The 14,952-nt window shown below is 41.9% G+C and overlaps 1 protein-coding gene across 5 annotated transcripts in view; it reads right to left on the bottom strand.

The window, feature by feature from the left end:
* DICER1 (dicer 1, ribonuclease III) overlaps window positions 1-13,163 on the bottom strand; it is a 66,815-nt gene extending 53,652 nt beyond the window's left edge. For 2 of the 5 annotated variants that reach the window (XM_067726661.1, XM_067726651.1), the window contains exon 1: window positions 12,844-13,106. Coding sequence is in view for 1 of the 5 variants with exons in the window: in XM_067726669.1 (XP_067582770.1) it covers window positions 12,844-12,879 (36 nt within the window). In the remaining 4 variants the exon portion in view is untranslated. Of the gene's footprint in view, window positions 1-12,843 lie in introns of all 5 variants that reach the window. The other 3 variants (XR_010940917.1, XM_067726669.1, XM_067726671.1) reach the window with 3 other exon arrangements.
* Between the last annotated feature and the right edge of the window lie 1,789 nt (window positions 13,164-14,952).

Raw genomic sequence — 14,952 nt, 5'->3', positions numbered from 1 at the left:
ACCAGCCTTCTTTTCCTGCACTACTCTATGACCCAAACAAATTTCTGCATTTCTCTAAAATCTGTAGCATAAACATATTATATTTACATTTCCATGTAATTATGCCTAAAATGGGATTTGTCCAAAATTGAAGTTGAATACAGGTCAAATACCATTTTAACAAATTCCATCCACCAAAATCTCCATATAGAAAGTCACTCTAGGCTGCCAGCCAATGGCCCACTTACTTGGAATACTTCTTAAAAAGACAACATTCCAACACATCAAAATGGCACAGATACCCGCCCCTGCCCTTCAAGTCACCTATAATGACCTTACTTTGCAATTTTGTTTTCAGAAAGGTAAATATTTAATACATCACTAGCTTCCAAGGTGAGTTTTAAGGTTAATGTTTGATTCCAAGTTTCTGTACTTTACTCAAAAATATTGTTCAACAAGTGCTAGAATGTTACTCAATTCTACCTTTTACAACACATAAGAACATCCACGAGGGAAAAGGGTCCACAACTCTCTATGTCAAGCTGCTTTAAGATGCTACAATGTGAACATTTCACTACTAAAGAGAGGTCAGTTCTGAGACAAAATGAGCCTAAGAAACGTATGATTATGGATGGACGCTTAGTCAATGTTGAGTCAGGAAGCAAACACATCAAAGTTCCAGGTGAGAGGCAGAGCCTACACCACAGCCACGTGCAACCACTCATGCTCTCTGCTTTCCCTGTAACTCCACGACGAGTGTATCACAGCCTCCACAGATGAGTAGTATAAAAAGTGATATTTAAAGTGGTTTTCCCCACTTAAAAAATTCTCATTGCACCTCCTGCCCCTCAAATTATTTGTTCATTCATTCAACACATATTTATCAAGCAAGACATCCCTAATGCAAACTCGTATTCTGGAGAATGTGAGAACCTGAGTTCAGTTTTGAAGAATGTGTAGTATTAGCACTAGTTAGGGAGAAGATAATACAGGACATCGTGGGGACGGGGAGACAGCATGTGAAGCAGCATTTAAACAGAAACCAGGCAAGTCGAGTTGAGGGAATTACAAGCTGTGTGGTGCAGCGCAGTGTCCCACAGGACAACAGCAAGACCATGAAAGTGGTAAGATAAGCAGGGGCGAGACCATAAAGGGCCTTATACACAGCTCTAAAGGGATTAGAATCCCTGTGGGCCTTTTTAGTCTCAGCATACACCAAGGGTTGTCACCTACCTAATCTCAGCCTAAGAATGACTCTCTATCAAGGCCCACAGACAAGAACATCTGAATACAACAAAGTAACAGACTCCTGAACTTTACTCTTTCCTTTACAGGGGACATTCCTTTTCCTGGTTACAATCATTGCCTCTACGAATACAGGTTTGGCTGGAGCTGTCCCTGTTGGTGCACTGAAATCCCTTGTCCCAGGATCCACCCACCCACCCAGTCCAACCACGGAAGAATCAAGATGGTTGGTCACCCCATCTCTAGCTCCCATTCACTATCCCTGACTGCCTACAGTACATTTCCACTTGGAGATCAAAGGAACTTCTCCAAAAATTCCAAAAATTCAATTAATCTAAAAAGAAAGATGAAGATCTGCTACTGCTAAATACAATTAAAAACACACCCCCTCACACAACCATTCTTACAGGAATTCCAGAGATGCTTCAAGAAAGAAAAGCAGCATCAAAATAAATGCAGTCTCCTAAGGTAACAGCTCTTATTTCACTCAATTATGTTACAATTAAACCCAATATACATATATTATAGAAAGAATCCAGGTAAGAGAGGAAAGGAAGTAGGCTCCGAAGTCACAGTGGTGAATGAGCCCGTTAGCTCTAAGACTGCGGGCAAACGACCTCATTTCTACAATGGCACCTACACAGATGGCAGCCCCTTGGCTCCTCCTTCTCCCTACATAATCCACAACACACACATTTAACTCTAGCGTAAGTCAACTACACAAATCACTAAAAAAAAATAGGTAAGATGTTTGTTCTGGAAAAAGGAATTGCACATATTGGAGAGAAGAGGTGAGAGACTGCGGGAACCATGCTCAAAAAGACTCTCAGAGCCTCTCCTTGAGAGTCAATTAAGAGTATGCTACATGGTTCACAAATCTGGGGACTACTGAGAATGGGAAGAAGAGCAAGAACCAAAACTATAACTGGTCCCACCTTTCAGAATTGTTATAGTCCTCTTTAAAAAAACAGGCAAGTGCCCACACTGGACCAAAGGACAAAACTGGCGGCTACCGTATCCTGCAAGGATACCGTATCCTAGTGCTTTTAATCCTACATTGTTTGAACATGAGCAAAGCCACGAGGATACCCCATATGTATCTGCTTACACATGATTGCAAAGATAAAGTCTGGCACCTCTAAGGGACCTACTCAGTAAGTAAACTGTCTGAATGGCAAATAGACAATGTGACTGAGACACAGTATCCAACACTAAGAGCAGAAGAAGTAGCTGTCATTTGCCAAACTCAACCTCTCGCCAAGGACTACCAACAAGCATCAGTTCCAGAAAAAAAACAAAGGGATTAAAATCAAAAGTATAGTACTCATGGAGCGTAAAGCTCCAGGTGACTCTGGGTACGAGAAACGTGATGAATCAAACCAGGACAGCAAGACAGCTCAAAACCTTCAATGACTTCCCTGTGCACTTAGGATAAAATCTAAAATCCTTACTATGTGTGACCCTGCCTCTCCCTCTCCCTGACTGGGGCTGGGTAACTCCCCCGTCTCCCACTAGTCACAGGGCCTTAGGCCCTCCACCAAGCTCTTTCCTACCTCAGAGCCTTTGCACACACCATCCCCTGGCCATCTGCTCCTCAATCTTCAAGTCTCAGCTCCAGTGTCACATTTTCACAAAGTTAACAATAACAGTTAAAAGACAGTAATGTAATATATATAATCCATATGTCCAGAACCAATCCGAGTACCAGGCACAAGCAGGATCTATCTGAATACATGAAGAAAGGCTGACAATTCTCACCACTAATAGGCAACTCTTAGGTAGAGGCCATTTGAATACTGACTGCCCCCCACCTCCCGGAAGGTTTTTAAAATACTACTGTTTCATACCTTAACTACTTATTTTTATTTACTATCACTTAGAAACAATCCTTCCAAGAACAACAAAGAATATGTTAAATTATAATTCATTAGTCAAATTTATCCAGAGTGAACTTTGGCCAAAGATTAAAAATTTAGCTTCCAATCTAATTAAAGATGTCACATACTGACAGCTTTTGAATATCATTTTCATGAAACTAACTCTATTAGTTTTCAGGGAACTAAATTTGTCCATATAAATCATACTTGTGCCTAAATTCTAAGGACATAAAAAACCTAATTTCAGTGACATTAAACACTTCTATTCTTCCATACACCACAACAAAGAGTATTTATTTATATTAAATCATTAAATGACTCTCTTAAAAAGTTGTAATTTTTTCCACACAGAGCAAAGTTTTATCTGGTTATGTTGTTTTTTGTTTTTGTTTTTTTTGCCGTACGCGGGCCTCTCACTGCTTTGGCCTCTCCCGTTGCGAGGCACAGGCTCCGGACGCACAGGCCCAGCGACCATGGCTCACGGGCCCAGCCGCTCCGCGGCATGTGGGATCTTCCCGGACTGGGGCACGAACCCGTGTCCCCTGCATCGGCAGGCGGACTCTCAACCACTGCGCCACCAGGGAAGCCCTGGTTATGTTTTAATATCAATTATATCTTACTCTGGAGAACACTTTGGATGATATGGACAAATTTCTTGAAAAATACAATTTACCAAAATTACCATCTAAGAAAGAGAAAATGTGGAGAAGCCTATAGCTTTTAAAGAAATTTAATTAAAAACTGCTTATGGGGCTTCCCTGGTGGCACAGTGGTTGAGAGTCCGCCTGCCGATGCAGGGGACACTGGTTTATGCCCCGGTCGGGAAGATCCCACATGCCGCGGAGCAGCTGGGCCCGTGAGCCATGGCCGCTGGGCCTGCGCATCTGGAGCCTGTGCTCCGCAACGGGAGAGGCCACAGCGGTGAGAGGCCTGTGTACCACAAAAAATAATAATAAATAAAATTAAAAATAAAAAATAAAATAAAAGAGAAGTAAACAATCCTTAATACAATGTGTAAAAATTCTTCATATACCATGGCAAGTATGAAATATCAAAAGCTCCCAGAGTAAAGAAGGAAAGGGAGAAAATTTACCTTTATTGAGCACTTATATTCTATTATCTGGTTTAATCCACAAAGCAACACTAAGACAAGTTATCATCTCCATTTTAAAGGGATTTGAAATAACCTGCCCAAGGCCATGTGGCTAATGAATGGGAGAGGTAGAATTCTGCTTAAAATTTTGTCTGATTCCTATTTTTATTTTCACAATATACAAAACACTATGGTCTCAAAGGAAGTGCCCATTTACACTGATCTGCCGGTCAAAATATGTATCTGGATATGTTCCCCTTGATCTCCTCAGGGGATTGAAAAAGAATGTATCCATTTTAAGATTAACAGATGCCCACTGAATATTTTACTTTTAACTGAATCTGCATAAACACATATAAGTAAATATTGCTTTAATTATAAAGCCTTAGCAACTGAAATCAGCCCTGACTATGGATATTTCTCTTGGCCTTTCTAGTTTAGGTGCTCAATAAATACACAATAACAGACTATGTATCTCACCATTTTTTTCAATACCTTTATTACATTTAACTGAAGACTAAACATGATTTACTGCTTGACACAGAAACTACATAATGACTTCTTTCTCTAGTGAAATGAATTAAGTGCTACCTTAAGACAGATCATTATAAAGGGGGTTCAGACATAGTGAAATAAACTAGATTAATTAATATTATAGAAACTACAATGTACCATGTAACTTTTTCTTCACTCAATATAGACAACACAGGTAAGCATTTTGCCAGAGCATTTGCTGCTGAGGCAAGACACAGATTTCATACATGTATATATGTAGGTATAAGTTATGTTTTGCATGTGTACATGTATGTGTGGGTACATGCATGCACGTGCACATGTATAAGCGTGTGCATGCTAAAGAGGCCTTAGGAAAATTATTTTTTTCCCTACTCCTGGCCAAAATATGGACCCAATTCATACGTAAAAAAACTTCCCGGGGACTTCCCTGGTGGCGCAGTGGTTAAGAATCCGCCTGCCAATGCAGGGGACACGGGTTTGAACCCTGGTCCAGGAAGATCCCACATGCCGCAGAGCAACTAAGCCCATGCACCACAACTAGTGAGCCTACGCTCTAGAACCCGCAAGCCACAACTACTGAGCCCACGTGCCACAAATACTGAAGCCCACATGCCTAGAGCCCGTGCTCCACAACAAGAGAAGCCACCACAATGAGAAGCCTGTGCACCACAACAAAGAGTAGCCCCTGCTCTCCACAACTAGAGAAAGCCTGTGCGCAGAAACGAAGACCCAACACAGCCAAAAATAAATAAATAAATCTAAAAAAAAAAAACTTCCCTGAATTCTCCTAATGTTCAGCAACAGAAAAGCTAGAGATGTACAAAGATTGATTTTAAATAATAACAATAAATATTCTCCTTCAGAATTCTGTCATATGTCAACAAAAACTTTTTTTTACAAATTATCCCCAAAAGAAAGCACCCTTTGACAATGCTTCATTTCACATATTTTATTGAAGAAGGTTTGGAAACTGAAGTCCATGTGTTATGTAAGCAATAAAGAATTACTCTTTTTAAGCACTAATAGCATTTGGAAATTATAGCTTGCCTTAACTCCAGTAGAATTTACACACTACATTTAAATGCCTAATTTAGGTTGTTCTATTATTTGTTCGTATGTTTTTAATCAACAAATTATGCATTTTCCTCTGAACACCAAAATTATGTTTGGTCTAAGATAAATTACTTGAGTTTATTATATGTAACAGGTACATATAAAGATTTTAAAATTAGGGGTTTTTTCTTTTTAATGTTTAGCTATACAATATACAAGACCCTTGGAAAAGGTAGGTAATCCCGGTAGTGTTATGTACAAAATATAATAAGCATTTTTTTAAGATTTTTTTTTTTAATGTGGACCACTTTTAAAGTCTTTATTGAATTTGTTACAATATTGCTTCTGTTTTATGTTCTGGCCTTTTGGACACGAGGCATGTGGGATCTTAGCTCCCCGACCAGGGATGGAACCCGCACCCCCTGCACTGGAACGCATAATCCTAACCACTGAAACCCCAGGGAAGTCCCGTACAAAAATATAATAAGCTTTTACAATTAAAATACGAAGGTGCCTATCAAATACTTTCTTCCTCTTTAATAGTACCAGAGGCCTCTCAGTGGGTTACTTGCTCTTCATCATATTGATCAGATCAAGAGTTTAAACAGTTCCCATCAGACTCTCATTCATTCACAATCATTCACTAAGCTGTACTAGATGCAGAGATAAAAGATGAAAAGACTCAACTGTCTCTGAAAGATTTGGCCGTCCTTTCAAGGCACAATCCAACTTGACCTACTTTCCAAGCCTTACTTCCCATGGTTTTCACCTTACCTTTCCTGCTCCGAACAGCTCACAATTCCATCACCTACTTTCTTACAGTCACTACATACAAACCTCAATGCTCAGTAAATGCAGCCTCTCTTTTCCAAGTCTCATACGTAGTTTAGATTCAGCTTGAAATGGAGAAGTCCCTGAATTATACAGATGCTTCAAAGATTACCGACTATAAGACAGCCTGGAGTCTTACAAATGTTCTCATTTTAAAAGTGAGAAAACCAAAACTAAGTCTAGAAAGGCCAGGGCGACCTGCCCTTAACATATGTAGTTATTTAGAAGCAAAGCCAAACTAGAACACAGGTTTCCTAACCACGCGTTATTTTACATTGTTCATTCATTCCACCAATCATGTCTGCCTCAATCATCTGAAATTTTTTTATCCTTGGTTAACCTATTACTTGTCTTTATTTGTGTTCATATAGCTACATCAGCGTGTACAGATGGGGTTCAGCAGGCGTCCCTGCACCTCCTATAACTGTATATAAAATTCTGAATATGCACATGCACATTTTTCTGGGGATAAGATTCGTATCTTTTGTCAAATCAGGAGTCTCCAAAGAATAAGAATCACTGGACTATATCAAGTACATATGATATATATATATAAAGTTTATGCTGCTTCAAAATACAGATTCAAGGATGATGCATTTATTCATACATAATAGAAGAATGATAGTTATATAGGGAAATTGAGCAATACTTAAGGCACTATTATGTTTGGTCACTATTATAGAGACCCAGCTAAGGTAGCTGAACCATTTGACCCAATACAGACAATCCTCATATAGAATACCTGTCTGTGAAATATTGCACTCAAGCCCTCTTTTCTTTTTCATCTTCCATTATAAAGCTAAGCATAACATCTCAATATTCATAATTCTGGGGGAAATCACAATATCATCAAATCACATTAAGAATATATTCTTGAGCAAAATTTCCTCTAATGTACGTATCTGAAGCAAAATAACATCAGCTAAATTTTATGAAATGGTGGTTATGTGACAGAACTGGGTTAAGAGTTTAAGAAACTCACTTTTTCCTCACAACCTCAAGAAGTAGGTACTATTATTATGAGCGGATTTCAGATGAGGGAGCTGACTCAGAAAGGCTGCCAGACACCCTGTGCTCCTCAGCTAAACTGGAGGAATCAGAATTTGAACCCTGGTCTCTCTGACACCAAAAACTTGCTCTTAAACGTCCTTATAATGCTTCGATAAAATACTAATATTTAATTCTGCAAAATGGAAAAAGCTTAAAATACCACTAATCAGAGCTACCCATGAGTGATGGCAGTGTAGCAGGATGGGCGAGAGGAGAGGCCACGCGAAGCTCTGGGCTCAGCATGTTAAATTCGCCCTCTCAAAAAAAATATCTCAAAGTCTACTGCCTTTCTCTTTCCCTTCAAACAGAGTTACTGATTTAACTCCTTAATCAAAGAACCTTTCTACATCATGTCAAAGATCAGTTCTTAAATTGAGATCCTTCTCTCATTATCTGAGTTCTTTAAGCACATTATTTTTAAAATTCTGAACTGGCGTGCTGACATATTCTAATCAAAAAAGAATTTCCAAATGTGTTTTCTAAATTCTTACTTTATTGCACACATTGAGCCGTCACCTGAGAAAGAACCGAGGGTTAGCCAGCTTCGGCATGAGAAAGCCTACAATACCAGGAAAACTCCCAATTTCACAGCAACTTTCTTCTATGAAATTCTTCTCTCCATCCACAATGTCTCTGTGTACATAGTAAGTCCTCACTAATGAAGAATGAGGCAGCATGATCTGTCCAAAATCAGAACAGTAATGATCTTTTTAAAAGCCTTACTATACAAGCAATATTATTTTCCATAAAACTGTTAGCTTCTAAGTCCTTTAAAAACGAATATAAAAGTAATTTATTCACTCAACAAAGATGAGCACTGTCTTTACGCCAGCACTGCTCTATTCTACCCTTACTATCCTTACCATTCCATAAACCTTAACACGGCACATTTAGTGTCACGATGAGCTTCAAACATCAGAACAGCAAGGCCAAAATTCAAGTCTTTCGTGTCTTATTTCTAGTAAGTCTTACTGACAGCCTCAGACAATGTTTTCTTGTGGCATCTTCTTAGCCACCTACTTAAAATGTATAGCAAATTTGCATATTAAAGGAGAACCAACAATTCACTGACAATTCTAGGAAAATAGGAAAGCCATTTTGTACTCAAAATTTATTTTAACAAAGGCCTTCTTACATGACTGAAAATTTCAATTTCATCAGCTGGACCTCAAAAATAAGGCTATACCACTATACAAGCAATCCTGCTTTTTAGACCAACACACAATTCCTAAAGACAGGCAGAGAGAATCTGGAAAATCCTGACTGCCTGTACTATCCAGAAAAGAGTACATTGTGAATGGACTATTACTCAGCGTCTGTCAAAAGCCTGAATGAGACAACTGATATATGATGGACATCGTCTGAAAGAGAAATTAACTAAACTCATGAATCAAATCACCAGAACGTGTATACCTACATTACTAACACTTTTCCATTATGTCTGAGGCCTTTATCCAGTTTCTCTAAAAGGGCATGTGAAAACTATTTCTCCATCATTTATAAAATGTAAAACGTTTTCTCCATATATTGTTAATGTCATTTTACATAAGAATTCAAATGCTTATTCATCATACAAGAGAAAAGTCTGCTTCTCCTGATTAACTGCTATACTTCCTTTCACCAATCAATACCAACTATAATTAGTCCTGTTTCCTCTTTTGCTTTGACTAATAAAATATTAAAAAAAAAAAAACTTTAGTGACATGCAGACGCTAATTATCCTTGCGCTGAGCTTCTCATCTAATTCCCTCCACACTCTACCCCTCAACCTTCACCACTATTTTCACTGTCCTCTCAAACATCTATCGTAAGACCATCTCAAATCCTTTCTCAAAGCAGACAAATAATAAAACACATACATCCATCGGGCTTTGAGAATGAGCTGAACTCTTGAATGTCCAAAATGCAGAGCACAAGGATAAATCACTTGGCTCCAACTTAACTATTTACACAAGTTAAAAAGGGACCTGACCAGTACCTTCCTCTGACATCAACAGAGCAGAACATAGCTCCATGATGGATCAACTGAATGAATTCAGTTACTTGCCAAACACTGGTGGGAACCGAGATCATAAAAACAAGTAAATCCTGGGCCTCGGGAAGATTAAAGTCTTCTATTAATAAAAAGTTCCTATTTGTAGGGAAGTATAACCACCTGGAAAAACCCTGAGAAAACTCATACTGCAGTAAGTTCTGAGACTAGTGTTCTGATGATCTAGAAACAATCCGACCGCTTCCGGGTATACACAAAAGCAGCAGAAGCTGGGGCTCGAGCAAGTATTTGTATACCTATGTTCATAACAACATCACTCACAAGGCCAAAAAAGCACAAGCAACCCAAGTGTCCATCAAGGGATTAATGGATAAGCAAATTGTGGTGCATACATACAGAATGAAATAGTATTCAGCCTTAAAAAGGAAGGACATTCTGACACATGCTACAACGTGAATGGATCTGGAAGATGCAATGCTAAGTGAAACAAGCCAGTCACAAAAGGACAAATGTTGTACAATTCTGCTTCAATTAGGTTCCAAGAGCAGCAGATTCATAGAGACAGAAAACAGAATGGTGGTTGCCTGGGCCTGGGAGGAGGGTGGAATGGGGAGTTAGTGATTAATGGCTACAGAGTTTCAGTTGAGAAAGATGAAAAAGTTCTGGAGATGGATGGTGGTGATGGCAGGCAAACAATGTGAACGTAATTAATGCCACAAAACTGTACACTTAAAAATGGTTAAAGTGGTACATTTTGTTATATTTTATCACAAAAAAAGTTAAAAATCTTAATTATTCAGATAACCAAAGGTCACCTGAACATTTAAGACAGAGTTCCATTCATTAAACAAGTATTAACTAAAACTTACCTGCAAGTTACACAGGTTTTTTCCCTAAAATCCACTTGGAACAGCAATGCAACGTAAGGAAGACAGCCCACATGCAAAGATTTTTAAATCAAACCATGATTCAATCCTGGCTCTGCCACTTCTAGATTCATAACTCTCTGAGTCTTAGCTTCCTTGCATGTAAAATAAGACAATACCAAGTCTGTCTCAGGGTCACGGTGAGGATTAAATAAGAACACACATAAAAGCATCTGAAACATCTTGGCACACAGTTAAGGAGGAACTTCTTATGAATAAATGTTTTCCCTTCTCTCCTCTGCCACAAGTAATGACCACAGGATGTTAGGGTCACAAGGGAGAGAATGTTGATGAAATACCTATTTTCTCAAACGAAACAAGCATCTCACACATCAGACAGTGGCAGGGAATAAATCTCTCAATGCCATAAAAGTCATCCTCCTTTGAAGACAGCACTACACTGAAAGTACTACCCACTATATACTACCACAAAATCACTATCAAATAAGAATCATGAGCCACATCAAAATACAATGTCTTCTAAATCAAGACAATAAAATTCAGCAATGGCAAAACCACCTCACTTTACAACACATACACAGTGCCACAGATATAATACAGTAGACAGAACTTAACCTTTAATCATGAGATGACAGCATAAAAAGTAAAACAAGCCCTTATTGAAATAACTACAGGAAAAGAAGGTCTTTTCTCCCCAAATTAAATGTGCTCATCTTTTCTTAAATCAGCATTTTGATGCCTTGAGTAAGTCCATTATCCAACACTGCCATTTAAATGTTCATAAAGATCATATTAAAAGCAATCTTTGTAGTGTTTCTAATCTTTAAAGTTTTATAAACTATGTCCTAAAATAAAATTTTGAAATAATTATATATGTAAGTATACACAGCATATATTACATATAATATACATATGCCACAGATAGCTACTAGCTAGCTTTAAAGACAACACTGCAAAATAAGCTGATTACGGCAACCTAGTTCCCAAAGATATTAATACTAAAATTACTATTCACTAGCAGCCTCATTCAGCATCTTGTACCATCATCCACCCTCTAATAAATTATTGGAGCTCTGGGTTAAGATGGATATTTTTATTTCAAAAATTTAATGTTTAGGACACTATATTTGCAATGGAGTTAACCTTTTATTGAAGCACATTTTTTAAAAGTATTTTCCGAGTGACTCCTAATTTGTACCCTTTTCCATTCACTGAGTGTGCTGCATTTGAAAAAGAAGCAACACGAAGACAACTGAAAATCAGAATTGTGAAGATTCAGAAAAGTTAAAGACCAAAGCACGTCAAGAAGCAAAGACTTCAAAGTAATATTCTTTAATCAGATGAGTATTTTTTAAACCGTGATAGTCACAACAATAGACTTATCATCTGGGTTAAGTAACGTGTCCCCATAAGCATGACTTTCTTCACAAAAGCACTGACTAAACACTGTACAGCAAGGAGCCCCACTCATCTCTGTCTTTGCAAATCTTCAGGCCATTAAAGATACATTAAGTGGTCTGTTAGTTCTGTACTGCGGGCAAAGCTATCGGGCAGCTCAGCTTTTCCGGAAAATCTACAAAAAATCTGCCGTGCCAACTTAAAACATATACTGATTTCCCCAAAGACTGAAAACCCTCAAGAAAGCCCCTTTGCAGAGTCCAGGCGTGCTGGCACAAAAACACCGGAGAGGAGGGGCTTAAAGATGGCCTCGGCCACCCGTCCCTGGGGACCCAGATCTGGTCACCTGCCAATAAACACGAACAATCCTCGCCGGGCGCGCCCCGAAGTCTCGCGCTTTCCTGCCAGCGCGGACGGCCCGGCTTCCTTTCCTCCCGCCCCCTCGAAGGTGTCCACCCAGGAGGCCCAACGCGGCCTCCGCCACCAAGCAGGCTCCCGAGGATGCTCCCGAGACGCGGCGGTTGACTCCGTACCACCGTCGTGTGCGTAACCGGACCTGTCAAACCCCCACTCTCCGCGGGCCGGGAGCGACCTGCGAGGACCCGCTCCACTCCGGGAGCGGAGGCGCCCGCGTCCCCGTCCCCGTCCGGTGCCAGGGCGACCGCACAAAGTCCCTGGGAAGCACCGAATCAGGATGGACGCTGGGGTCGGGGAGGCGCAAAGCCCGGCGGCGTGGACGTCCGGCCCACAGGCCGCGTCGCCCGGGACCAGGCGAGGCCGCGCCATCTGTCCGCGCGAGTCTCGCCACCGTAGGCCCCAGGCCGGGCGCCCACGCGGGCCTCGGAGCCCAGGCAGGCGCGGGGCCAGGCGGGGCCGCTCCCCTCCCCGGACACAAAGCGGCTCCGCGGAATCCCGCCTCACCTGCAGCACGGGGCGCCGCGGGCCTTCGAGAACCATCGGACCCCGCTCCGGCGCGCGCGTCACAGCCCAGGCCTCCCGCTGCCGCCCGGCGCCGCCACCGCCGCCGCCATTTCCTCCCGCTCGCCGTCGCCTCGTCCCCGCTGTCAGGTTACTCCATTCACCTGGGCCTGAAGCAGCCTGCGCCGCGCTGCGCCGCGCCTCCGCCGCGACCCCTCCCGCCGGCGCTTGCGGAGACTGCGCAGCGCCCTGCTCGCCCGCAGCCCGCGCACGGCCTGCGGCAACTGCGCACAGCGGCTTGGAGAATCCGACCGGCGTCCGCACCGCCCCCTCCGCGCCCCCACGCTCCACTCGCCCCGCGCCGGCATGAGAGCGAGCCTGTGATTGGACAGAGCTCGGCGGTGAAAGGTTAATCCCGGCCCCCCAGCCACTCAGGAGCCGGGAGACAGTGGAAGGCGAGCGGCGGAGGCCCAGGCGGTGTTTGCGGCCCAGAGCCGGGACGGTACCCGGACGTTCCACTGCCCGCCGCTCGGCACCTTCGCCACCATCCCGGGCCCGCGCGTCGGGGTTGCGGACGCTCGCTTGAGTCGGCAGAATCTGCTGGCTCTCGGAATTCGCCCGCCTGCATTGTTGCCCCTTCTGGCACCCACGGCCCCCGGCCCCCTAAACGAGGCCCTTCCCCATGGTCGTAATTGTTGTGCGCAGGGCTCGGATTTCCTTTCGCCGCCCCCGCACCTTTTTTAAAGGACCGACCCCCTCGCCTGCTTTTCCCCTGCTAGTGGTCCAGGGCCCTCCACATGTGGGGAGACAACTAATCCCACCCCCCCAGCCCCACCCCGGAACAGGGATAACCAGAAAATGAGATGGGGGCAGCGGCCCCATTTATGTAAATTGTTCATTTGCGTAGGTCAGAACAGTGTATTTTATCTTGCAGCTGTGAATTAAAATACAGAGATCCAGTAAGTGACTGGCTAAAAGAAAATTCTATTAATTTATCCCCAAATGTAGGCCTGTCTTCCGGATGACTCACCTGATAGATTGCTTTACTCCAGGCGAGGTATGGTAACAGCGACCATGCTTCTGCTAAGAGTTAGCCCTTAGCACATACTACGTGCTGGACATGTCTAGAGCGGCGCTGGTCCATACAGCAGCCACCAGTTCCGTGTGACTATTGAGCACTTCCAATATGGCTAGTCCTGGTCGAGATATGATAGCTGGAAATCAGATGTATGTGTTCTTTACCACAAAAGAATGTAAACCATCTCACTAATATTTATTATATTGATTACGTTTTGAAGTGATAGTATTTTTGACATATTAGGTTACATATGGGTTTCATTTTTTTTTTTCAGTGTAAATACTAGAAAGTTTTTAATGTCTTTTGTGGCTCGTATATATTGCTATTGGACAGGCTGTTCTAAGCTTTGATTGATATGTGGACCCTGTGAGTAGATGCTGATTGCCCCCCCATTTTAACAGATGAAGACAATTCATAACTTCCAGCAAGTAAGCTGCTAATAAGCGAACAACTGAAATTTGAACCCAGGCGGTCTGGCTTCAGGGCTGGTGTATTCAATCACTACAACGCCCACGTTTTGGTCATATATTTACTGTGAATTGGCAAGACGTTTCACATAAACAGAATGTTCATGGGCAAAATTAGGAAGTAGTCAGAATGCACTTGGCGGACCTCCATAAAAATAACTTTTCTTAAGTATATACAGCACTTATATTGCACTGTAGGCAGAAGACCTCCCCAGTAATATAAATAAAGCCTTTCTGGAGATAATCCTTTATGAGAAGGATGGCCTCTTAGGGTGGGAATAGGCACTGGGGTTCACTACAGTGGAAATTTGTGGGCAGGTAAAATTCCCATCCCCTCCTACAGTCGTCTCAATCTGTCAAGACTAGCTGAGCTTCTCCATCAACAGGTTTGTCTGATTTTCAACCATTTTTTGAATTTTTAAAAAGAGAAGTACATATGTATGGTTCATTAATTAGAAAGCATAAAAAGGTATACAGTAAAAAGAATTCTCCCCACACCTGTCCCCATGCTCCAAACAGGTAACCACCGTTTCTTGCTCCTTCTCCTAGAGAATTTTTTTATGCAGT

The sequence above is a fragment of the Pseudorca crassidens genome, chromosome 1 (genome assembly GCF_039906515.1).
Source record: "Pseudorca crassidens isolate mPseCra1 chromosome 1, mPseCra1.hap1, whole genome shotgun sequence".
NCBI lineage: Eukaryota > Metazoa > Chordata > Mammalia > Artiodactyla > Delphinidae > Pseudorca > Pseudorca crassidens.
This window is presented reverse-complemented; position numbering and strand designations above follow the sequence as displayed.